At 39.0% G+C, this 26,426-nt stretch overlaps 1 protein-coding gene across 3 annotated transcripts; it reads left to right on the top strand.

Annotated features, from left to right (window-relative positions):
* Positions 1-854: 854 nt before the first annotated feature.
* On the top strand, positions 855-26,426 carry EFHB (EF-hand domain family member B). Of its 3 annotated transcripts, XM_020807351.3 has the most exons (13): positions 855-1,207; positions 1,925-1,987; positions 7,274-7,417; positions 8,657-8,837; positions 9,829-9,939; positions 10,994-11,123; positions 12,300-12,383; positions 17,287-17,354; positions 18,728-18,882; positions 19,729-19,936; positions 21,541-21,759; positions 24,306-24,487; positions 25,515-26,426. In XM_020807351.3, the coding sequence occupies exons 1-13, from the start codon at positions 1,115-1,117 to the stop codon at positions 25,674-25,676; spliced, it is 1,800 nt and encodes a 599-aa protein (XP_020663010.3). In that variant the 5' UTR covers positions 855-1,114; the 3' UTR covers positions 25,677-26,426. The 3 variants fall into 3 exon arrangements, with proteins under 3 accessions (XP_020663010.3, XP_078234538.1, XP_020663019.3); XM_078378412.1 differs by lacking the exon at positions 7,274-7,417; XM_020807360.3 differs by lacking the exon at positions 12,300-12,383.

Below are 26,426 nucleotides of genomic sequence, written 5' to 3'. Positions count from 1 at the left end.
CAGATTTTGCCAATCTGTAACTACACACTCTGGAAAACAAGGTGGAGGCCACAGCAACTCCTGTCACTGCACATGACACCAAGCCCTACTATGGTTTAAAGATGGTGCCCAAACCACACTTTTTTTGCTCTGGGTTTTACATATGCTGTACTCTAAAACACAGTCCAAAGGTGTCATCAAAAACAGTCGTCTCCTGCATTAAAACTATTGGCAGCAGACATCAATTGAAAATCCAATTTCATGGATTGAAATCACAAAGAATCTGGATTGCTACTATCTTGTTCTTAGAGCACGAATGGTTAAAAGCACATTAGCCCTGAAACAGGATAGCTTTTGAACATGTGAAATAACAATGAAGATATTCCAGCATTCACTTCACCATTTTATTTATTCCTTAGATGTTCATCCTGCTTTTCCTTCCACAATGTCAAAGCGCCATACAGAGTACATTTATATCAGCCCTGAGAGGTAGGCAACTTAAGGTGAGAGATTCAAGGTCATCCAGTACATTTGACAGCTAAGATATTTTTCTGGTCCCTTGATCACATCCTGACATTTTAAGTTCCACAGGGCCATCTATAGCCAGTTATGCTCACAGTGTATGATATAAACTTTAAATAGTAAGATTTGGTGGATCATCAGTGTTTCTTATGACAGCTAATACGGTATACCGGTTTAAAGATGCCTGTTTAAGTCCCTACTTCGTCGTGCAGTTCACTAGTACTGTAGGTGGCCCTAGCCAGTCATCAACTCTCAGGCCTAATTCACATCACCGTTGTTGTGAAGATAAAACACGGAGGCGCGGGAAGGGGGGACGGGGGCAAACGACATTGTACGTCGTCTTCGCCTGCAGTTCCGGCAAGGGAATTGAAGCAATTGAAATAATAAGTCCTTTATTAAGCGAAGTTTGCAAGTGAACAGAACAAGACAGGTTCCAACGACTGCCCTTTCGAGACCCGGCCGTGAAAAAAAGGCGGGCGGGTTTGTGTGGAATCTGCGGCGGCTGCGGCCCTGTCGCGGTTGCTTGGTGACGAGGATCAACCTTCTCCTTCTCCGACGCCGCCACCTTCCCGACCTTTCTGCTCTCCTGGCCGAGCGGGTCCCTCCCGCCAAAATGGTGGGGGGGATCCCTGTCAAGGGACTGCGCGGAGCCGTCAGGCAAGTCTACCAGGGGAAGTTTGTCGACCGGCTCCCCGAGCTCCCCGCGGTGAGTTGTGCCCGCTCTCCTGCCTGCCTGCCTGCCTTTCCCTCCCGTCGGCCGCCCCTCAGAAAAGACGTGGCGTTGTCGCTCATCCCCCCCCTCCTCGCGTTTCAAACGCCTTTTCGCTTCCCCACGACGACTTCCAGGGAAGAAACTAGACACGCGTTCCTTCTGCGGAACGGCGATAACTGAGCACGGGGGTGGGTGGGTAGGTGGGAGCCGCATAGGGCAAGTTCGAGGTCAGACCTCCTGACCTGACAGGGCCGAGAAAGCTCCAACCAAACAAACGTTAGAGAAACTGGACTGGGCGGGGGGGGGGGGGAAGGATAGAGAGCTGCTGAAGGCATTCTGCCCATGCTCAGAAGCCTCTTCCTTCAGGAGCCCTAGTGCAAGAAGTGGATTCGGGGTTTGAGTTCGTAGGTTCTCTGGAGAGCGCTCTGGTGGGGCATGTGAGGGGTAAATAGACCAGATGGGCGGGATATAAATGAAATTAAATCAAATGAATGAATGAATGATGGGAGGGAATCTAGATGGCTGTAAGGGGAGGAATGAGGTGTTACATCTCTGCCTTTCAGAAAAGCCGTTTGATACAGAGCTGGAATATGTTTGCAAATGTGAAATATAAGCTGTTTGTATGTGGATTTTTATTTTTGTTTGGGTAGCAAGCATCAGTCTTGTTTTGGTTTCATGCCTACACAGTTTGTGTTTGCATGCCTTTTGTAGGCTGGAAAGTTGTCACAAATCGGAGAAACAGCTGCCACTTGTCTCACTGAAATCTTGCCGCGGGTAAGTGCATCCCCCCCTTTCTGCCAAGCCTTATGTGGGTATGAATTTAAGATGGAGTAAACATGTGAGGAGGGGCAGTACACTAGCCCTACCACACTCGTTGAGTATTTCCATAATATGTGTGGGACAATTTTCTTAAGAATTGCCTCCTTTATGCACAGACAACCACCATCTATCTATGCATAAGTAGCGCTATACTTTAGTCATAAGTGGCTCCTGATTAGAGCGGAATATGTACCTTCTTCTGCTGGGGTGAGACACCCTTGTTCCACCTGTTCATCTGTTGTCCTATGTAATGAGTACTGATGTCCCTTTCTTCTTTCACATGAGAGGTTCACCATCCTATAGCTAATGTAATTCTGTCAACAAACAGAGCAAGAGAAATTGACATATTCCTTTCATGATGATGTGTGGGGAAAAAAAATCACATAGGATCCAGAATAGAAGTGGGCATCTCTATCTACAGTACAGTGGACCTGGGACAGCAGTTGTTGTCTCCAGACCATATGTTTAGCCCTGTATTTTGATTTATGACAGTTGGTTGTTCAGTTGTGCTAGCATTAGGGGAAAAATGTTATCAAGTTTTATCAAAGTAATGTAGCAGGTAGTTTGGTACTTCAGAGCGAGCTTGATGAAAACATTTATGGAGGTATTAGCCTCCAAGCATTAGAGGGATAACTTGATTTTCACTCCAGATGTGGGAGATATCTAGCTGCAGCGAAGAGAAATCCCTATTCTAAAACCACCAGTGATTCAGTTTCTATGAAGGCAGCCTTACTAGCTGATAATCAAAATTTTGCTTCACATTAACCTCAGCCTGAATATATTAATAATATACACTTGCACAGATATCTAATCCTCCTTTCTAAAATTATAGAAAATATCCCAGTGCTATAGTGCATGCCTCTCTTGCTTTACAAATAATTAATTCTGAGTATAAGCATCCTACACACTATGAGATCTGAGACACAAAATGCACGGTGTATTTTTCATATAGGTACTCTCTTTCTTCAGCAATGATACCTTGTTAATTTTATTTAAGCCTGTGGCATTGTACTAGTTTGCTCTCATCTTGTAATATATCATTGTATGTACTCTGTGGATAGCAAGAAGAGATAAGAGGGCCTTCTTAAATGAACAGTGCAAAGATATAGAGGAAAATAATAGAAAGGGAAAAACTAGAGATGTGTTCAAGAAAATTGAAGATATTAAAGGAACGTTTTGTGCAAAGATGGACATGATAAAGTACAAAAATGGTAGGGACCTTACAGAAGCAGAAGACACCAAGAAAAGGTGGCAAGAATACACAGAGGAATTATACCAGAAAGATCTGGATGTCCTGGACAACCCAGATGGTGTGGTTGCTGACCTTGAGCCAGACATTATTTTATTATTTATTATTTATTTATTTTATTTATTAAACTTTTATGCCACCCATTTAGACATAGTCTACTCTGGGCGGCTCACAAAACACATAACAAAAACAGTTAATATAAAATAACAGATTCCAACATTAATACAATGTTGCATCCTGGAAAGCGAAGTCAAGTGGGCCTTAGAAAGCATGGCTAACAACAAGGCCAGTGGAGGTGATGGCATTCCAGTTGAACTATTTAGAATCTTAAAAGATGACACTGTTAAGGTGCTACACTCAATATGCCAGGAAGTTTGGAAAACTCAGCAATGGCCAGAGGACTGGAAAAGATCAGTCTACTTCCCAATTCCAAAGAAGAGCAGTGCCAAAAAATGCTCCAACTACTGTACAATTGCACTCATTTCACACGCTAGCAAGGATATGCTCAAAATCATACAAGGTAGGCTTCAGCATTATGTGGACTGAGAACTCCCAGAAGTACAGTGGTGCCTCGCTTAACGATGTTAATTCGTTCCAGCAAAATCACTGTAGAGCAAAAACATAGTAAAGTGAAAATAAAAAACCCATTGAAACCCATTAAAACCCATTTAATGAGTTCCAATGGGCTAAAAACTCACCATCCAGCAAAGATCCTCCATTCAGCGGCCATTTTCGGTGCCTGTCTAGCGAGGAATCCATCCTAGAAAACAGCGGGGGGCCATTTTCTTTATCTGGCGGGCATTTTGGAACCCGATGATCAGCTGTTTGCTGATCATCGTAATGCGAAAAATCGGTTCCCAAAGCAGGGAACCGATCATCACACAGTGGATTTTGCCCATAGGAAGCATTGTTTTGCGATCGCTTTTGTGATCACAAAAAAGCATCGTTAAGCGGATTCATTGTTATATGGGGCAATCGTAAAGCGAGGCACGACTGTACAAGCTGGATTTCAAAGGGGCAGAGGAACTAGAGACCAGATTGCTAACATGATCTGGATTATGGAGAAACCAGAGAGTTCCATAAAAAACATCTACTTCTACTTCATTGACTACGCAAAAGCCTATGACCGTGTGGACCACAGCAAACTATGGCAAGTCCTTAAAGAAATGGGAGTGCCTGACCACCTTATCTACGTAGAATTCTATATCATATGGGTCAGGAAGCAACAGTTAGAACTGGATATGGAACAACTGATTGGTTCAAAATTGGGAAAGGAGTAGGACAAGGCTGTATATTGTCTCCCTGCTTATTTTACTTATATGCAGAATACATCATGTGAAAGCCTGGACTGGATGAATCCCAAGCCAGAATTAAGATTGCCGGAAGAAATATCAACAACCTCTGATATGCAGATGATACCACTCTTATGGCAGAAAGTGAGGAGGAATTAAAAACCTCTTAATGAGAGTGAAAGAGAAGAATGCAGAAAATGGTCTGAAGCTCAACATAAAAAAAAACTAAGATCATGGCCACTGGTCCCATCACCTCCTCGCAAATAGAAGGGGAAGATATGGAGGCAGTGACAGATTTTACCTTCTTGGGCTCCATGATCACTGCAGATGGTGACAAAAGCCACAAAATTAAAAGATGCCTGCTTCTTGGGAGGAAAGCGATGACAAACCTAGACAGCATCTTAAAAAGCAGAGACATCACCTTGCCGACAAAGGTTCGCATAGTCAAAGCTATGGTTTTTCCAGTAGTGTATGGAAGTGAGAGCTGGATCATAAAGAAGGCTGACCGTCGATGAATTGATGCTTTTGAATTGTGGTGCTGGAGGAGACTCTTGAGAGTCCCCTGGACTGCAAGGAGAACAAACCTATCCATTCTGAAGGAAGTCAATCCTGAGTTGAAATCAACTCTCACTGGAAGGACAGATCCTGAAGCTGAGTCTCCAATACTTTGGCCATCTCATGAGAAGAGAAGACTCCCTGGAAAAGACCCTGACATTGGGAAAGTGTGAAGGCAAGAGGAAAAGGGGAGAACAGAGAACAAGATGGTTGGACAATGTCATTGAAGCTACCAACATGAATTTGACCAAATTCCGGGAGGCAGTGGAAGACAGGAGGGCCTGGCGTGCTCTGGTCCATGGGGTCACAAAGAGTTGGACACGACTTAATGACTAAATAACAACAACTCTGTGGATCTTTTTAAAAAAAGGAACAGAGAGAACATCTGCAGCACCTTGTAACACTTAAAAAATATTTCTATAGGATTGGAAATGCCTTCTGAACAGTGTGGGGTGAATATGAGACAGCTGCAGGTGGAAGGAAAACATGGGGAACTTCCCTTCCATAAATGTCAAATTAGCAGCACAGTTTTGTGGCATATGAAGAATGGTTTATCTGGCCTAAGGTTTCATGGACTGATAATATGAAGAAGTAGGGTGTAATCCACTACAACATATGCTGAATAAACTTGTAATATTCCAGGATTAAAGGAAGGTCCCTCAAAATGCCAGATTCAGGGGAGGGGTATCAGGAGATATGCTTTTCAACTAATATACAAATTGCAAGGTGACAGGGGGCTGTGTTGGCTGTGTTAAGTGTTACTGCATCAGTGTAACAAAGATGCATGTGGCACTTTTAAGGCTAACAGATGTATTTATTTATTAACTTATTTATTATTTTACTTTGTTTGTCATTCTTCTCTCCAAAGAGACCCAGAACAGTGCACAATACAGAAATAATATACATATATGGGAGACACAGGAATAAAATACTTAAAGGATGAAATGCAATGAAACTCAGTAACAACCTAAACAATTTTACCTTCATAGTATTATACCTTCAGGTTTCAGACATAAAGCCCACCTTCTCAGATCCATGAAATACAGTTTTTAGGAATCTGGATGTATTTTTATATGTTATGTGCGGTGTTCAATGGAACCAATGGAAATGAGATCTGGACCATAGAGAAGGCTGGCCACCGAAGAATTGATGCTTTTGAATTGTGGTGCTGAAGGAGGCTCTTGAGAGTCCTCTGGACTGCAAGAAGAACAAACCTATCCATTTTGAAGGAAATCAACCCTGAGTGCTCACTGGAAGGACAGATCCTGAAGCTGAGGCTCCAATACTTTGGCCATCTCATGAGAAGACTCCCTGGAAAAGACCCTGACATTGGGAAAGTGTGAAGGCAAGAGGAGAAGGGGACGACAGAGGATGAGATGGTTGGACAATGTCATTGAAGCTACCAGAATGAATTTGACCCAACTCCGGGAGGCAGTGGAAGACAGAAGGGCCTGGCGTGCTTTGGTCCATGGGGTTACGAAGAGCCGGACACAACTTAACAACTAAACAACAACATATGTGGTGTTCACAGCAATGACTTTATGAATTCCCTGGGGCTTTAACCATAGCGGACATCCCTTTCAAACTGGAAAATAAATTAAAACTGTTAACGATTGCTCTGTTAGATAGTTTCAGCATCCAGTAACAGATTCTTACTATGCCACCTAGTGCCAGAATGTATATGTTAATGTAATTGTCACTGGTGGTAATTCTGCATTTAAATTTGCTCTTATTTCCCCACAGCTATGTTTTTTGGACATATATATCTGAAGCCCCAAAACTGTACTGTATGTGTCTGAGGAATTAGATACACAGAAACTTATACTGTAATACACTGTAAAGTATTACACTGTAAAGGTGCCACATGGCTGATCATTATTTTATTTAGATTAACGTAATTTTAATCCAGGCCCCTGTGTCCCCCTCCCCCTGTTGTAAAATCTAGAATCTTCTTAAAGCAATTCGAGCTTTTGTATGACCTGATTCTGCATGATTTGATTTTTCTGAAAGTAACATAGGGTCGTCATTCATGACCATTGCCAAACCTGTCTTTTTCTGATAGACTGACACAGCTTTCTATAATTTATAAAATGCAAATGTTTGTTGTAGCATGTATTATAAAACATTTTTCTTATTGCCTTGTAGCCAATTACTCCACCTGTGGTGGAAAAGTTTAGAAACACCAGCAATCCTCCTACTGGTAGAGAAAGAGTATTTTATGGCCGAGCAAATGATCCTGATATTGCATCGTATTTGACCCATGGTATAAAATCCGTCCCTTCAGAGAGTGTAAGAATTTTAAATCTTTTTCTCAGTAGAAAAATTATCTTTCATTTTATGGCCATAAACCACTATTGTCATTAGCTGTGCGTAAGGCATATTAATTGGATATAAACTAACATATGACTCTTTCATACAAGATTACAGTTTATATTTCTGTAATATTTCTTGAATGATTCAAGCCCCTGCATATAACCTGTTTGAACTAGGACATTGCTTTGCATAGACCATGGTTGCTAAATTTGCCCAGGGAAGAATCACTCTGTTTTGACATTCTGCCAAACATCAAGGAAAGGGAAGCAGCAGCAACAGGAACTGGACCAGGAGAAAGCTGAGCCATCACTTTCCTCTCCATGTACTCTCTTTAAGTAAAACTAGACTCTATGCTTTGCACATCTTTAGAAGGTAAGCTCCCTCAAGTAGCAAAATACATCTATCTGTTCCTGCACATCATTTTTCTCATAGGTGTATTTTGCATTTAGCATTTTCATTTCACAGTTGGTGCAAATCGATTGGAAGGGACACACAGGCTGAATTGAATGTGCAAGTCTGATTCTTGAGGCGTGCATCTCTAAGGAAATCCTATTGTGAGAGGGGAACACTGGTTAAGCAGGAAATATATGATTCCACTTTTAGTTTGACCCCCAGTCATAACTCATCTTCTGAGATTGTGGATGGAGTCTGCTTTCTTTAGATGGGAAGGTAGAGTATACATTATTTTCTGAAAGGCAAGATACACCTTCATAAAACAAACATACAGATATACAGTACATACAATGAGTTGGATCAAGATTTAGCTGTGGGCATTGGCAACTGGTCTAGCCAAAGCAGACCTCCCCAACCCTTCCTCTTTCTAACAATCCCCAACACTTTGCAAATGATACACACTGAGATCTTACTAAGTTTGATGTACTGTGATATGGTGGAGTATGTGGAATTCCCAAAAATTAGGTAGAGGCACTTTCCATAGTTAAAAAAAAGATTATACTGACTTGAGATGTTATAGCTTCTGTTAGTATATTTCTGAAATTTGGCTATTCCTGTTTTTCAGCTATTGATGTATGTTAGACATTATGTAGTCTCAAAAAATAACAATTAAGGGCTAAGCATCTACAATTAGTTATATTATTTGTTAAACGGGCAATTAAATATAAGATGTAGCTTTGTTTTAAAAATTAAATTAGTAAGTGCCACTGTGCCACCTGAATGTAGGAACTAGGAAGTGTGCTACTGTGTGAATTTACTCAGGTAGCATCACTGGCAAACCCATCTCCCAAGACCTGGTTTCAGCAAAAACTGAAAGAGAAGAGTGAGTCCATTTATTTAAGCAGCCGTGAAGCTCCCCTTGGGAAATCCCATGATCAGTCATTAAGATTACCTAAAGGACTGGATTTGGCCGGCACACGATTTGGAGTAACAACCTTCAGAGGTAAGAAAAACAGTGCTGGAATACAGTGTCATTGCAGATTATAATTTAATGTTGACGTTAAAAATGCAGTTGTGCTCCAAGCAGAAGAAGGTTTCGGGTGAATTCCACTGAAATGAAGAGTAGCTGTTGGGTCAGTAGAAAATAACCTCTGATACAAAGATGAATTTGTCACTGAAAAACAATCAAATGAGCCTGTGGCTGGCTCTCTACAGTATTTCAGCTGAATGGCAGTAAGCAAAACCAATGTATAAAACATGTGCAGCTACACAAGTCAATTTAAAAAAAGCCTAAGGACTAACAGCCTTGAGCTCACAAATATCTTCTTAGTTTCCACACATTATTTCAGCAGCCTCTTAGTTTTCTCCCAAGGTGGAATAAGGAAGCCCTTGCTCTCAGATGTTTTTATTCCTTTTTTCTTTTAAACTGAAGTTGCTTTCCTGTTTTCAGCTGTAGGCAAGAGCAGCTGATGCCAGAGAGCACAACAAGAAAACCAGCTAGGACTGTGACTCTCCTGCTCCCCCCCCCCCAGAAAAAGGTGCTCATGGCACAGTGAATGTCAAAATCCTTTGCCTTTACAGACACATAGAGACCTTTATGTATCTTAGGATTGTTTTCTGCTGTTTCTAATAGTATGTGTGGGTATGTTTTTTACTGTAGGATAATATATGACACATCCATTCATCTAGTCCTGCTAGTGTCATAAATAAGTGTGTGTGCTGTATTGAAGACTGATGTACTGCATTGTACAGCCAGGTTCTGAATAGAGATGGGGACAACTCACCATTTTGTGATTCATCAAAGTTGTCAAAGCACAAAGCTCCCCCCATGAATCGACAAATCACAAATTTATTTGTCAATTCATAGGGGCTTACTTAAAAAAAACCTTCAGAAGAAAGTTATGTGAGTCACCCCTAAAGATATTGCTCTGTATCCATGCAAAATTTTAGAATATTTTATTAGATCATTTCACTCTATATTGGTTGATTTTCAGAGGGTCCTGGGGGAGAGGTTATAAATCCACGGAAGACATTTGATGAAGTCCAGAGAGAAACAGAACAAGGACATGAATTGTATGTTGCAACTCACAATGATTACTATGTTGGTAAGTAGGGGCTCAAGGATAAGCAAAAGCTGCTTACACATAAAAATGACTTCTGTATATTACAAAAGTGCATAGCAAAATGATCCTTTTCTTCACAGCTAGTTTGTGTAATAAGGATTCTGTTTTATTGGCATCCATATATAATACATTTGATAAACAGTTGTGCATCATGAATATCCATAGCCCTAGAACTTTTTTTTTACATGAGGACTAATGACATCATCTGGATCTCTGCTGTTTCTCAGTGTTGTGAGGCTGAACATGAAGAATGTACTTTCTGCTGTATTCATTGATTTACTTGATGAGAATGTTTCTGGCACTAAAAGACACTAAGATGGCTCTTCTTTTCTTCAGTTGTGTGATACATAATAACATTGTCTCAGAATCTCTGATAAATAAAATCAAAATAGTTAATTATAAGTTTTGCCTGCTCATGAAATGGCAATCTACTTTATACACTTCACATTATTTTAATTATGGTGACATTTATATTCATCCTTCATCCATTGGTCTTGGCATAGCTTATCCTGCGCCTTCTTTATCATCATAACCCTCTGAAGTAGGGTTGTCTTGGATAGTGACTGGCTCAAGGTCACCTAGTTGAACTGCACAGCTTACCAAGGGAGTGAATCTAGGTCTCCAAAGTCTGACACTCAAGCCATCACCCCTTCTATGATTGTATGCAAATGCCACTAAAGTGAGTATTATGCTGCTTCCTGTGTTCTGATATGTAATGGACCAACTCGACTTCTTGCCTTTGTGGATTTTCCTTGGGGCTTGGACTATGGAGCCTTTCCTGATGATCTACTGCACTAAAGCTATATAATAATTTATATAATCTTTGACTATAGGCCATGGTGGCTGGTGAAGATGAGTACCAGAGACTAACAGCATGTGAAAGTCACAGATTTCCTCATCCATTTTGGCGATGATGTTAAACAGGTCTCATAATAGCCTGGGGCTGGCCTTGGACCAAAATACTCATTTTAATTTTTGATAATGTGTAATATAGAGTTCCTTTATGTATAATAATAGATGATCCTTATTTTTGTAGGGGAGCCAATAAATAGGAAATATGACCCATCTACATTCAACAGATTTAATCTTTATGGAAAAGAAACACCCCACTGTAATAATGGACGAAACGTAGCTAGAACATTACGCTGGTTCCATGATCTGCAAATGTAAGTTGAGAATGGTTGGCTGTTTCCACAGTCATTCTTTTCTGATAACATGTTTTGAATCTATCATAGCATATTCTGGATCTGTATGTTTTGTGACATTCTCATGATTCATCATATTGAACAAGCCAGGACCATCCAAAGATACTTTGCAGTCTGAGATATTTTGTATATATATTCTCTGCAATACTGGACGATATCGAGATGCACAGTCCCTAAGACCAGCCATGGTGATTTGGGGAAGTGTAATAGAATATCTCACAAGCATATCTTTGCCTCCCTGGAAGTAAAAATACAATAATAATAAATTAAGTAAATCAAAGTTTGCTGCTCTGTCATCGAATCAAAACCAGATGCTTGCTGGTGCCATATCGCTCTACCTAAGGGTAGCAGTATATTCCAGAATTAGAATACACATAATATCAGGTTGTTAGGATACTGTCAGTCTAGGGGTATAGCTGATGTGTTCTGTTGCTGTAGTCACTTAGCTTCCCCTTTCCATGATATTTGAGTACTGGGGATCATGAACGTCTTGTTTTGGTGACTGATTAAATTTGTAAGCCTCTATGACTAGAAAGACCTTCAAGACTTCCATTTTGAGCTCTCTACTATTTTCCAATATTCACATTAGGATTCTATCCATATTCTACATATTCTTCATATTCTACTGCTTCTGAATAGACATATGGATAATCTTAGTGCTCACACTGTTGGCAAACCATCAAGAAGCCTACAATAACAAAGCTGAGTACATGGTTTTCACTAGGAAGTTCCTAGATCTGATCTGAATAACTTAACATGAGTGGGATTTTGAGATTCTTTTGTGTTATGTTAAATTCACCGCAGAGATTTTGGTTTTCCACCTCATTGTACTGAGAATTCCTTCCAGAACATGCCTGTCAGAATTGTCTTCAATTAGTTTTTTCCTATACAGGCTTAGCATGACTTGTTTAGTAAGCGTCTTGAATATTAACTTCCAATAATTTTAATAATCAACATCTTATTTGGTTTTATTTAAAGAACTCGTGGATAATGTATACTACATTATCAGAACCTTATTTGCTTAAAAAGTAATAACTTAGCTTTAGGAAGGATTTCTTATTAAAGGTCTCTTATCCCCTCATATTGTAATGTGTTGATACAATTTAATATTTTTCAATAATATTTTTAACTCTTCAGGAAGAAATCAGCCAAAATAGTCTCTAAAATCAGTGATGATTTCAAGGAAAAATTTCAGCCCCAACTCGGAAAAGTCCTTGATCCGTAAGTGAATTAAGATGGACTCTTCACAATGGAACATTAGAAATAGATGTTAGCAACAATTTACAAATGAGCTGGCTGTTTGTGATAGAGTTTTCTTTCTTTCATTGTTTCTTCTTGGCAGAAAACTGCTACTGACTTGATAAATTTCAAATTGTTAGCATCTGTCATTGTGTGGCAAGTCACAGAATCTCATCATCACCTTGGCTCCCATTTTGAGATACTGTTTCAGACAGTGAAAGGCTGAGAGGATGGTAACTGGCAGAGCTGTGTGAACCTTTGCCACATTGTGAGTGATGCCAGGTGTTGCAGGTTGTCATTACAGGTTTTATATGATTAATATCATACAGAAACCTGTCGTAAGAAGTCATTCCACTGTTATATACTAAATTAATCCTCTGGAGAGACCATGGGATGCTTTAAAACATCAATTCTTCCTACAGATAAACTGCCAAGATACTGCCTTTTAGCTATAGGACATGCCTGTCATTTAAAAAATAAGCTTCACCATTGGCCATACATTCCTATTACTTAAAAAGGCAAACTAGCTGACAGTTATGCTGTGACCTAAGGAAGCAATGACCCAAACTAGATGTCATCCACCCACACCTCAGTTTCCATCTCCCAGTAATACAGAGATGGGCTTAAATTCCACATTTCTTTCCTCTCTTTTGACTTATTTATGGGCAGTGGCATAGGGAAGCCCAGGGTGTTATATTTTCAGATTGCATGCCATCTTGAACTAGAGGTTATAAAAATGTTCATAAGGAATCACAGAGAAGCAATGGCCATGTGTTTGTTGCTTAATTTGGTCTTGAATAGGGAGATAGAGAAAGAAGCATTGCAACAAGTAATTTTAGGGCTGAATAAGTGAGTATAGTATTTATTGGTTCCTCTATGGTTGGTTCCTCTTCTTTCAAAAATGGCTTGCTTAAATGTTTATTATTCCTTTTCCTCAGGTGATTCTAGAAATCAAGGCATTAGTTTAGCAAGTTGCAGATATGATCTGAAAACCTTTTTATTAAATATTCTAGCATTAGAATATGGAACATGGGAGTTGTAGTCCAAAAAGACACAAATGTTTTTCATCTTTGTCCAGATGTTAGACTGCAATTCACCTCTCATCAAGAGCTTGGAACAGTTCTTTTCATAAAATCACAATATGCTACATTGCTTATTAATCTTCTTGGGCAGCAGGTCATTAGTAGTAGCATTACTGCAGCCCTAGAAACTAATCCGTTGAAATGCTCATTATAGCTGTATTATTGTTATCCCTACAGTTATATGATTGAGAAGTGCACAAAAGTACTATCAGGTTAACCTAAGAAAACCTTTCAGACTCTCTTTTTCTCTGACAGTAAAAGCTACATATGTTATATTAATAATTTGAACAAATTGTATAACAAATCCTTTGTTGAATTTCAGTGACCCTTCAAAATTAGATGCCTGAGATCTGAAGGTCCAATTCCATTCACTAGGAACTTTAAGCAGAAAAGTCATCAGACCACCTCACAGGGTGTTTCTGTATTATTTTCCAAACAATGCAGTCACTGTTATATTTTTAAGGTTCCTGTGATTTTTTTATATATATAGGAAACTATATATGGGAAACTACTGTAAAAGCCTGGGATGGATATGTGTGTGTGTGTCCATAGTCTGTTATATAACCCAATAATTCTCTACAGTAATTAACAGATTTTACATTTTACTATGTGATATAATGAAACTAAAACCCATCCACAGAGAATGAGCAGGTTATGTGAATTACAGTCTTTATTTGTACACAGTGGTTCTCATTTAGGAGACAAGGAATTCAGCTATGCTGAGTCAGAGTACAAATTGCTGCATGTAAATTACATTGGTAGAGCAAAAAGCATAAAGCTAATCTGTGTTACCCTGCAAACATCTAGTTTGGCAAGAACGTATTGCCGGTTTAGGAAAGCACCTGAACTTACTTCATACATCCTTATATGCCAGATGGCATATTCTCTCCTACTAAGTCTATGGAGAATAAATCCTACTGAATTCCGTAGGAAAGTCCCAGAGTACATAAGATTTCAGTCTTAATGGCCTCTCACTCTGGGCATTGGGGAATTAACCAATGGGGTTGTCCTTTTATGATTTGCTTTGAAATAGAGAAGAGGGAGATAAACAGAAGGTTTTGAGGAGAGAGACAATGAGCAAAAGCAAAATCCTACAAAGTGTCTGGTGAGTTTGCAAATGGAAACAGCTTACAGAGGCAAAGGTTCTGTTTCATTTGGAGAGCCCACAACAGATTCTCCCATTGCCACCAGTCTGTCCTTGGATTATTTGATTTCCCTCTTTCCTCTTCTTTTAGGGCAGGCTTTGCTTTTAATTGCCCCATTGCTCACTGCTACTCCCTCTTGTCCTTCTGTCTCATCTTTGCTGGCTGTCCAATACCTCCACAACAACAAAAGGAGGCAGGGGAGAAGTAAGAGCAGAAAGTGACCCACACTTGCAAGAGTAGGTGATAATTTTATAGACCACTAATTTTTTTAAAAAAATCATACCATATCTGAGCTTTTTGTGGGTAAATCCCACTTCTTCAAGGCAAAGTATTAAAAGTCCAAATGCTCATGGCAAGATGGATTTTGCCAGGCACTCTTTGATGTAAAGTCCAAAACTTCTTGGCAAGATGAATTTCACCAGGCAGTCTTTCTCAGATGTAAGCAAAAAACAGTAATGTTGTTTAAAGTTACAGCTCAGGCTGCTGTGGATTGGATTTCATAGGGCATTTCTTCAAAGGACCAAAGACCATGTGTGCACATGCACTTCTCACTGTTGGCCCTTTTTCGAAACAGACATGTTTATGTTTGGCCCAGGAAGGGGGGGTGATGCAGAAAACCCATGTCCTCCACACTTTTGATCCTTCTTCCTTGCCTCCTCCTGCTGTTTAGTTCAGCACCCCACAACAGGAATAAATAACAAGCAAATGTTGTTATTATTAGGTGCTATCAAGTCATCTAGTATTTATGGCCACCCCATGAATGAATGACCTGCAAAATGTCCTGTCTTTTAACAGCTATGGTCAGCTCTTGCAAACTCAAGGCTGTGAGTTACTTTATAGAGCTAATCACTTTCATATTTGATCTTCCTCTTTTCATTATGCCTTCAACTTTTCCCAGCATTTTTTTTCTTTTCCAGTCAGTCTTGTTTTCTCATGATGTGCCCAAAGTGCAGCAGCCTCAGTTCTGCTGTTTTTGCTTCCAGAGAAAATTCAGACTTGATCTCATCTAAGATCTGTTTCTTCATCTGTCTGGCTCTCCAGGGTATTCAGGGTTTTTTTCCCCTGTCGGTTCTCTTCACTGTCCAGCTTTCACATCCATATATAGTAATCAGGAGTACAATAGTGTAGATGATTTTGGTCTTCATCTCCAATGGCACATTCTTATACTTTATGATCTTTTATAGTCCCTTCATTGCTGCCCTTATGAATCTTCCTCTGATTTCGTGGCTGCAGTCTCCATTTGGATTGATGATTGATTGAACCAAGGTATACATCATCTCTGACAACTTCAGTTTTATCATTGCCAACATTGAAGCTCTATAGTTTTTCTGTTGCCATGATTTTTGCTTCCTTAATGTTCAGCTGCAGTCCTGCTTTTTCCTTTCTTCTTTCACTTTCATCAGAAGTCATTTCAAGTCATTGCTTTCTGCCAGTAAGACGGCATCATCTACAGATCTTAAATTCTTGATGTTTCAACAATTTTCATTCTTCCTTCATCTGAATATAATGTTCTCATTCCACTTAAAAGTAGTTAAAGCCATGTCACCTACAGGAAAGAAAAAGTCATTCAGCCTTCTTACTCAAAAATGTAACTTCTTATTAAAGTAACTTCTTAGTAAAATAGTTTACAGTGGTGCCCTGCTTGACAAGAATAGTTCGTTCTGTTCAAATCCCTGTTAAGCGAAATCCTCATCAAGCGAAACGAAAGAGCCCATTGAAATACATTGAAAACTGTTTCAATGCGTTCCAATGGGCGAAATACCTCAGCGTCCAGCGAAGATCCTCCATAGGGCAGCCATTTTCGGTGCCTATAAAGCGAGGAATCCATCCTAAAACACAGCGGGGAGCCATTTTAAACAGCTGGTGGCCATTTTGAAGACCCGACGATCAGCTGTAAAGATCGTTGTTAAGCGAAAAATCAGTTCCTGAAGCAGGGAACCGATCTTCGTTAAGTGATTTTTGCCTATTAAAACATTGTTTTGCGATTGCAAAAGCGATTGCAAAAACTTCATCGTCAAGCGATTTCCTCATTTAACGAGGTAATCGTCAAGCGAGGCACCACTGTACTTCTAAGCTCTGCTGTCTCTGTGCTATCTAGGGCTCATGGAATTAGTAGTTAAATATGATTTGGAGAAATACATATTCCCCATATCTTATGTTGTCAGTACAATGTTTTTCTTATCTGTATCAGTTTTCCTAAACTGTCATGTGTGTTTAGTTTACTTTGGAGGGGAGGTCTTTCTTTTTTAACAGAAACATTGAAGATTCTACATGCACACTTATATCTGTTAAATAAGAAATAGCATATTGCTACTTGGGTTCTTTTTTCTCTCTCCCAAGGAATAGAAGCATCATGATCAAAGACATTTACTGCATGTCGTGCAAATATTTCTGACAGTTATTACTGTGTATGAAAAGAAAAATGGGTTGTAAAATTTAGGATTATCTGTGGCGGTGGCTTTGATTTATGTAGTAGAGCCCTAAGGAGTGTATTTCAGGTGAACTCTTAACAAATGTTTCATCACTTGTCTTTAATCTTCAGTTCCAGAACAAGAGGTGAACTGACAGACAGACAATATCTATCATGGCTAATATAAAGATTACACTTGGGTGAACAATCAAACGTTTATCTAACAGACTTTTTTTTTATATATGCAGCATTGCTGATACTCTCAATGTTCCTCCAGACCATACATTTGGAATGCTTATACGTCCTGAGGAATATGGCAAGTATTTCAGTGGCCTTTGGTATTGTTCACACTTCCATCTTGTAACCTGCTTCTTTCATGTCATTTTACAGTTCGGACGTTGCTGCTCCATTTCTTTTTCTCCTGTATGAATTTAATACAATTGAGCCAATATTCATTTTAAATGAGATAGTCTGACCTTAAATACAAAGAAATCTTCACGCTCTTGAGTCTGTTACAATGCATTATACCTGGAGTCTTGTAAGACAATTCAGAAACCCAGGTATTCTAAAACAACTCTGCAAGATTGCTAACCAGGAGTGGCATATCTTGCTAATACTGAGATAATTTCAGTGAATTGCTGAAAGGACTTTTGAATTGTTTTTGGAGAGAGAATGGGGAATGTTTGGGTTCTCAGAGCCTCACAGCTTACATGGCCAGTGACCATGCTGGCTGTGGAATACTGCAAATAATAATTGACTCCCCTCCCCCAAGCATTTCCTGGCTTGGACATTGAGTAGCTGAAGAAGCAGTTTACTTCCATATAGGCTTGTTCACAAGGTGAGTACATTGTGTTGGAGACTCTTTGAGTCTCTGCTGTCAGGCATGGTGGGGGTGGTGGTGACCAAAAAGAAGGCATTGTTAGTAATGAATCTTCCCTCCAAGTAGCCTTCTCTTATTACACCTATTTTGATCTCTATTCTACTTCAGGTACAAACTTTTTAATTTCCCCTTAGATTTCCAAAGATTTTAGAAATTTAATCTTGCTTGCTCTTTAGGCAGCTATACAGTTTGGTTTCTCTTCTTTCTCAATATTTTGCCGGCTGTTCCTTGCTGCTTTTATTATTGTGGTGCAGTGGTTAAATTGCAGAACTGCAGTGTAGGCTCTGCTCATGATCTCAAATTTTGGGCTCAGGTAGCCAGCTTTTATCCTTCTGAGGTTGGTAAATTGAGGACCCAGTGTGTGGTCTGCATAATTAAATTGTATACTGCCCAGAGTTTAAGCACTGTGGGGAGGTATATGAGCAGTACAGTTTGCTTTGCACACTTTGTCTATAAATGATCTTTTTATTTGTATAATGGGTTCAGTTTTGGGGTAACTTGCCTTGGACACTGAATGATTGAAAGCCAGAGTGCATGTATGTACAACTAGAGAAGGAAAACAGCTTTCTTCTCTATAGATTCCCAGAATCCCATGGCCAGTACTGTCTGGGATTCTGAGTGCTGTAGTAATACATATATAAATAAATAAATTCCTGCCTCTGCAGAGAACAAACTTTCTTCCAACCATGTTCTTGCCTGCACGCAGAGATGATATGGCACAAAGGAATTGACAAGGCTCTTGTGAAAGTGTCACACAATAGCTAAAACATGGTCAGGCAAAGTTCTGATATAATTTATTTCTTCTATAGGTGTTGGAGACCTTCTTCATTACAGACTTCCAAGTGAATTCCTTCGTGGCAAAGACAGAGAGCGGGCTGTTTTTACTGCAATTCGGCAGAATTTGAAGAAAGCTAATTACCATAATTTTGATACATTATTGCAAGCTTTCAGACATTATGATAAGGTTAGCACTCTGCCAAGATATCACATGTGTTTTCTGTGAATATTGTGTGAAATACTTGTACATTTCAGTTATCAGTGCTGTTCTTCAGAAATCTCAACATTGCAAACATAAAGTTACTTGTATGTGAAAAGAAAAACATGGCCTTTGGCTTATATCCTGTTGTGATTTTGTGAATAAAGATACCTATATACAAAATCCACCTGCACTTACCAAGCCTGACCTACAAAGGCAATGCCCTGAATGTCAGTTGCTTGGGAGCAACAATAGAAGAGAGCTATCACTCTGTATGGGGACATGGTGGCGCTGTGGGTTAAACTGCAGAAGCCTCTGTGCTACAAGGTCAGAAGACTAGTAGTTGTAAGATCAAATCCAAGTGACAAAGTGAGCTCCCGTCACTTCTCCCAGCTCCTTGCCAACCTAGCAGTTCGAAAGCATGTAAATGTGAGTAGATAAATAGGTACCACCTCGGTGGGAAGGTAACCGCGTTCCATCTCTAGTCGTGCTGGCTATGTGACAACGGAAACTATCTTCGGACAAAATGCTTGGTTTATTGCTTGGAAACGGAGATGAGCACCCGCCCTAGAGTCGGACACGACTGGACTAAATGTCAAGGGCAACCTTTACCTACCTTTACCTTATTACTCTATCCTTCTTGGAGGCATCTGATTGGACACTAAAGAAAAAAGATGCTGAACTAGATGAACCTTTGATTTAGTCAACCATGTTCTTATATAAAGTATTTTTTTCTCACAGAAATATGATTGCTTGAAGTATCTGTCAATTTCTATAGAAAACTCAAAGTACAAGAATCATAGTGTTCTTAAATGTATTGCATTATTTTTCTAGGATGGCGATCGGAAAATAAGTAGGGAAGACTTGAAAAAGACCTGCTTTCAGCTTAATCTAGACTTGGATGAAGAGCTGTTGGATGCTTTATTTAACTACTGTGATTTGGATAAAGATGGCTTTATAAACTATCTAGAGTTTGTGAACTTCCTTAACTGGAAAGATAAAATGTCTCTTCAGGAATATGAAGAAAAAATAATTACCAAAGGTACATGGTAAACATTTAGACATGATTTACTCCCCAAATCTGATTCCAGTATATGGATTTTTTTTCATTGATTGTTTCCTAAACTCTATTGGGGATATGGGAATCTGTGGTAATTTTGAGGAGCTATTTTTCTCCTTCATCTGTGGGTCTTACTAAGCAACACAGTTAGCCTATAGAACAAAACTTCCTTAAGAGGGTGAAGATATCTGTCTATCCCACCATAAGCTTTCCTACTTCCACAGCTTTCTTTTGTTTTGTGATGGGTCATTGGGAGGTAAATATGGATTCCATTTCCAACTGATTGCTCAAGCACAGAGCTCTGAGGTTATATCCCTCAATGGAGAACATTCTACCAGATTCTAATTGTGAATTTGACATCTCATCTAGTTTTTCGGCAACAAGGCTAGGTTTTTTTATATTTTTCTTTTCAGTTTAAAGGAAGGAGAAATCTAATATGAACAGATCTGCTGTTGGCTGCTTAGTTGCCAACCAGGGAAGGGACTTTGATAGCTCTGCTTCCCTCTGCACAATAAAGCAGTTCATGGCACCCTAGTATCCAGAAAATCTTTCTGTCACTAAAAGCCCATTGCCTATCACAATGTTCACCTTGGTTTTCAAAGCAGTGTATTAGTCTGTATAAGCATATCCAGACAAAGGCAAAACAAAAACACAGTGCCGCCTTAAGGACTAACTCTTGTATTTCTGTATTAATTTCCATGGATCAAGTCTACTTCCCGAGACACTGGAGAGGAAACATATAACTGATACATATATTTACACATAGCCCCATAACCAGCACTCAATATAGATAATTAACAAAAATACTTGAGTTCATTAGCTCAAGAATGAGGCTATCAAGCTGTAAAGTACTTCAATCAACATGTTGTATGAGGGTAGGCACAAAAATGAGTTTACAAGGTGACAGTAGCGTTATTGATACAAGTGCTAAACTGGGGGAATGTTCCTGATTTGAATGAAAAGCCTCACATTTGGTAATAAACTCAGAATCCCTGATGGATATTAAATCCTTTTGACATGCTGTGGAATTTATGTATGTATCTTATCTCAGCCGTATTTATTTTTGGTTTCATTTTGTAGTTCTTTTCTTTCTATAATGGTCACTTTCAAGTCATGTATAGAGTGTCTTGGGAGGCTGAAACGTTCTGAAACAGATATTTGTGAGCTGGTCCAGTATCTGTGATTCCAAGTGGCTCCTGCATCTTCTGACATTGCAGAAACTGGCCATTAATTAATCATTTGCAGAAAGAAATCCACATTGTCTATGCATTCTTTAATTGCTTGTTTTCTTAACTCCACGTTTTTTGTGTTTTTTAAAAATGTACTTTTAAAATGCACTTGCACTTCAGTGAAATACACAGGCAAACTCAGAGAATTTAATGATAGTGTGATGCCCAGTTACTGTACATACCAAGTATGGACCATCCCTAAGACTACTGGTCTTACAGCAATTTTTTTTCCTGCTTCATAGAATATTTTTATTGTGGTAGAAGCCTTTTTATTTTTTATTTTTGTTAAAATATTACATAGATTGTTGTCACTCTGAAAGCAACAAATGTCATTTTGATATCATTCACTTTTCTCAGGCAAAAAGCCAGCTCCCTTTGACCTTATTCCACCAGAAGGAGCAGAATGCAAAGCAGATGGAGATGCTGTGCTAAAGCAGGAGGATGTAGTAGAAAAAGAACCTGGAAGTTCAGAAAAAACACCCAGAACTCTTACAAGACCAACGGATCGTGTATTTTCTGATTATCGCACAACATCTTCTCAATATAATGCAGTTGTAGGAGGCATTCCCTCTTCATGTGTGTACAAAGAGATGTACTTTTCATTACCAGGTTGTTTTAGATGTTTACAGATGCTGTTGGTATATGTAGGAATTAGCAAATATAATCTCCCAAAGGACAATCCAAAGCATAATTCAACCTGTTGTTTGTGTCGTAACAGTTCACAGCTTGGGAGTATGGAGTGTCTCCCTTGAAAAAAACAGACCTTGCAGCATCTCCATGTTCAATTCAAGAAGTGCCTGCCCACCAGTCATCTATAGTCCCACAGAGTCCCACAGTTATCTCCACAAGCTTTATGGAAACTAGAGATAACAATATCCATTACACATGTCCTCCTTAAGTGCAAAATTGGTCTGTCTATAATCTTATATGAGTATTCATTAATCTTTGTACAACCACGTCAATAAATCACCAGAAAAATAAGAATTAGTATAAATCTGCTCCTCAAGGTTATGGCTGGGTTAGAGAGGTGCACACTGCCCATTTAGCCACACTGCCCAGGCTTTCCTGGTGTGGGTAAATTCCAGGAGGACCAAATGTGCTGATGGCTGGGGAAAATCCTTCTGCCTGGAACCCCTCCCAACCTCTTCACTCACTCGGACTACTCAGTGCTCCATGGAATTACCAAAAATTCACTCAATTAAGCATTTTAGCCTGTATGCCAACCCTACCAGGTAGGAATACCAAAGTATCCACAAAATGTAGAGTATCCAGTAGGTGGCCAAGGTAAAGCCCTTCTTTAGTACCAATAACCCTCTTTTCCCAAAATAACCAAACTGCTGTAAAACTTTATTGAAAATGTTGCAAAAAGAAGTAAAAAAGAATCAAGTTCCAAACAGTTTCAAAAATGGTTGTTGTAGGTTTTTCGGGCTGTTTGGCCGTGTTCTGAAGGTTGTTCTTTCTAACGTTTCACCAGTCTCTCTGGTTGGCATCTTCAGAGGACAGGAGTCAGAATTCTCTGTGCTCTGGTGCAGTTTCAAAAATCCCAAAAGCAGTGAAAAGAATTGTGAAGCAAATAAAAGATCTTGAGGCAAGGACAATTCCAGAACAGTTCCCATAAGAAAATAAGAAAGCTAACTATTCTAAGCTAATACTCACATTCAAGCAGTTCAGCATGGTTCCAGAGCATACACAGAGTATGAATCAGGCAGCGAGACAGCAAGTGAGCATAGTGTTCTCCTTAGAGAGACTAAGCTAAATGAAGCAAACTCTCCATTTTTATACCCATCATTTCATCTTCTAGACCAGTGATTCCCAACCTTTAGTCCCTAGATGTTTAGGAGTAAATCTCCAAGAAGTCTTCACCATTAGCTGTGCCTGCCAAGATTTCTGGGAGTTGTATTCCAGGAACATTTGTGGACCTAAAGTTGAGAACCATCATTCTAGACCCTTCAAGGGGATGCACCAATCAGCCATCAAATTGCCCTAAACACTTTTTGAAGAAGAGAAAACTTTTCTATCACTCTCTCCCCTTCTCTTCAGCTGAAACCAATTCTATTAATCAGCTCATACCAGGAGTGAGTTATGACCTTGGAAATTCCTTCTTAGGGACATAAGACACAGATGGCAAAGCCTCCCAATTAACAAGCAGTTTCTCTCTGCCTCTCCTGGCCTATTATCCCAGGCTTGAGTCAACAGGCCTATATTTCAAAGGGCAATTGAAACCATTAACTCCCTATTTTCCAGTTTCTTGACACCACTTTTGGAAAGTTTATATAATCTAGGCAAGTTAAGATTACAGCAAATAACTATGTAAATAAAAATAAGGAGAACCATTTTATTCTTTCACTGAAATCAGTAAAAAGTGTTTAATTTTGTGCTGAGTTTGTTCCTAGTACAAGAATCTTGCCTTTCACTGTATCTTTTCTAAATATGCCTCCAGTTAAATTTGAAGTAAAATATTCCAGCCCATTTCTGAGCACAACTGAAAGTGCTGGTTATTACCCATAACTTTATTCATGATTTGAGTCCAGGCTATCTGAAAGATTTTCTTGTCATGTACTAGCCTATTCAAGCTCTGCGACTATAGAAAAGGCCTTTCTCCTCAGTCCTGCAATCATCAGAGTGTTGTCTGTTGCGGAATGTGGAGGGGGACCTTATCTGGGTCCTCCAAAGCTTTAGAATGTTCTGCAAAGGCCAAGGTGGCCCTTTCCTGTTGACAACTGAGGGCCTAGTAAGAACATAATACCAACTGGAAGAGCCAGTGTTTTTTTTTTTAACTATTAAGGCAGGTATACATTGTATTAAAAGTATTCTACATCAGATGTTTTAAAGTATTTTGATTTGAATCACATTTTAATACAATAATGGATTTAATATGTGTAAACTCTGCATTTTAGTGGAACTATTATTTTTTAAAAAATAGCATTGTAAGCCACTTTGGGTCCCAGTCATAGTGAAAGGCAGCACATTAAATAAATAAACAATATGTTTGTACTGAGTTTTAAAGATTACTTTGGGCTGGTGTGCTCCATCTTTGCTTCAGTAACATTGTGCAGCCTCATTCTGCATAAATATCAGCCTTGTACATAATACTTCAATCTTTTTCTTGTGCTTTCCTACAGTTTACCCACTCTATGGTGTTCCAACTATTCGTTCAGACATTCCTGCCCCACAATTTCGTCGCATCAGTGACAATACTAATTATGGTGATCAAGCAACTGCTTATGCATTGTTATATCCTTCTATATATAGCAACAAAGGAGTGTATGAAAGAGACTTCTTCAAGACAAGATCAAAAGAAGAGGTACAGTACATTGATCCAGAAACAAATATTTTGAAATTTCAGTCTTACAATCCATCTCTGAAATGGATTAGGGATGTAGTGCAAGTCCAGATAAGCAAAATGCAGTTTGTTTGTTTGTTTGCTTACTTGTTTGCATTTCTATCCTAAATAAATGCAACAATAACAAAAATCAGAAAAAATACAGAAAAGGGATCATAGTAAGCATGGTTACTAAAAATACAACAACATTAAGCAGAGTAACATTACAAAAAATGAAAATAAAAACAAAAGATGGCCGCAGAGAGAAGTACATAAATTCACAATAGAACTAATAAAGAAACAGAGCCAAAAAGCAATCAAAATTAATTTAAAATTACTTAATCTGAGGCAAGGCTATGAAAAGGCTTGCAAAAAGAGTCAGGTCTTACGTTGCCTCCTAAAACCAAGGAGGGATATGGGGCCTGTCACACCTCTGATGGGAGAGAATTCCAAAGCAATGTGGTCATTACAAAGAATGCCTGGTTTTGAGTAGCAGATTTCTGGGTCTCCATGGTGTAGCCGCTTAAAACATCCCAGTATGAGAGGTGGACAGGTAAACAATTTAAGAGAGAGGCACTTGGACAGGTCCCAAGAACCCAAATCATGAAAGACTTTAAATGCCAAGGTATTATCGTTTGAATTCTCCTCATTTAAGAAACTCTCATTAATATCATCTCTAATACCTAACTTGGGTAAAGTAATTTGGACAATGAGTATATATAAATCAACACATGCTGTTTATATACCTCCCTACAGTGCTTACAGCACTGTCAGGGCAGTTTCCAATTAAATATGCAGGCTACCAATTGTCCCCTGCAGCAAGCTGGGTACTCAGTTGCTGACCTCAGAGGGAAAGAAGGCTGAGTGAACCTCGGGCCAGCTACCTGGGATTGAATCTATAATAACCTATAATTTTATAAGTAGGTGATAGAAAATATGGAAGTTACAATATGTATCACATAAATTAATTAATTTGCTTTGATTAATAATAATGTATATTATTTCACAGATTGCCCGCATTCTGCGCAATATTGGTGTCCAACTTTCAGATGAAAGCTTTGATGAAATATGGAGGCAAGCCAGCTTGAAAGATCACAGAGGAAAAGTTTGTGTAGAATCCATCAGAAATGTCCTGGATGAAATGCAGGCAGCACACATAAAAAGCAGATGAAAATTCTGCTCTGGGTTATGTAGCACTTAATGTGTTTCATTTGCAATTCCATTTTCTGTGTCAGAAGTGGATACTCCTATTACAACTGATTGTAAAAAAAAAAGGAAAAAATGCAGTGCATACATATGTGTTTGTTTACTGAAAATAATAAAGGAATCTTTTCAATACTGATACAGAAACATTTTTTAAAAGAACAAATACGTTTCTACAATGGGAAGCATATATTGTATGCAATAATTTTAACATTTCCCTTTTTTTTTTTGAGAAACCAGAAAAGTCACTCTGATTGCAAGGCCATCCTTCCCATATACTATGAGTAGTTGGTAAGCAAATGAGCAACTTGACAGATCAGATCATTAGTTAAGAACACTACTCGGGCTATTATTCTTCATTCTAGCCAGAGGAATAGATTTCTAATGTATGAAGTTGATAGTAACTTTCCCTTCATTTCTTACTCAGTGTTTCCAATGTTACTGTTGAAATTAGCAATTCTTGGTGGACATGATTGTGGTTAAATCTGAACTGGGGGGGACCATTATTTCAGCATGTAATTCTCAGATTTCATGAATTTGCAGAAAATATAAATACTGTACTCAGAAAAAAATTGTGGCTGTAGTTTTCTCAAGTCCAAATACTCGTCAGTTATACTTCTGTTGAAAAAGCAGCAATGGTAGAAGTAGCACAACACTCTTACTTTCCAATTTATTTGTTTATACGAAGTATTTTTATCAATAAATTTCCTAAGTATGA

Source organism: Pogona vitticeps, chromosome 6 (assembly GCF_051106095.1).
Source record: "Pogona vitticeps strain Pit_001003342236 chromosome 6, PviZW2.1, whole genome shotgun sequence".
Classification (NCBI taxonomy): domain Eukaryota; kingdom Metazoa; phylum Chordata; class Lepidosauria; order Squamata; family Agamidae; genus Pogona; species Pogona vitticeps.
This window is presented reverse-complemented; position numbering and strand designations above follow the sequence as displayed.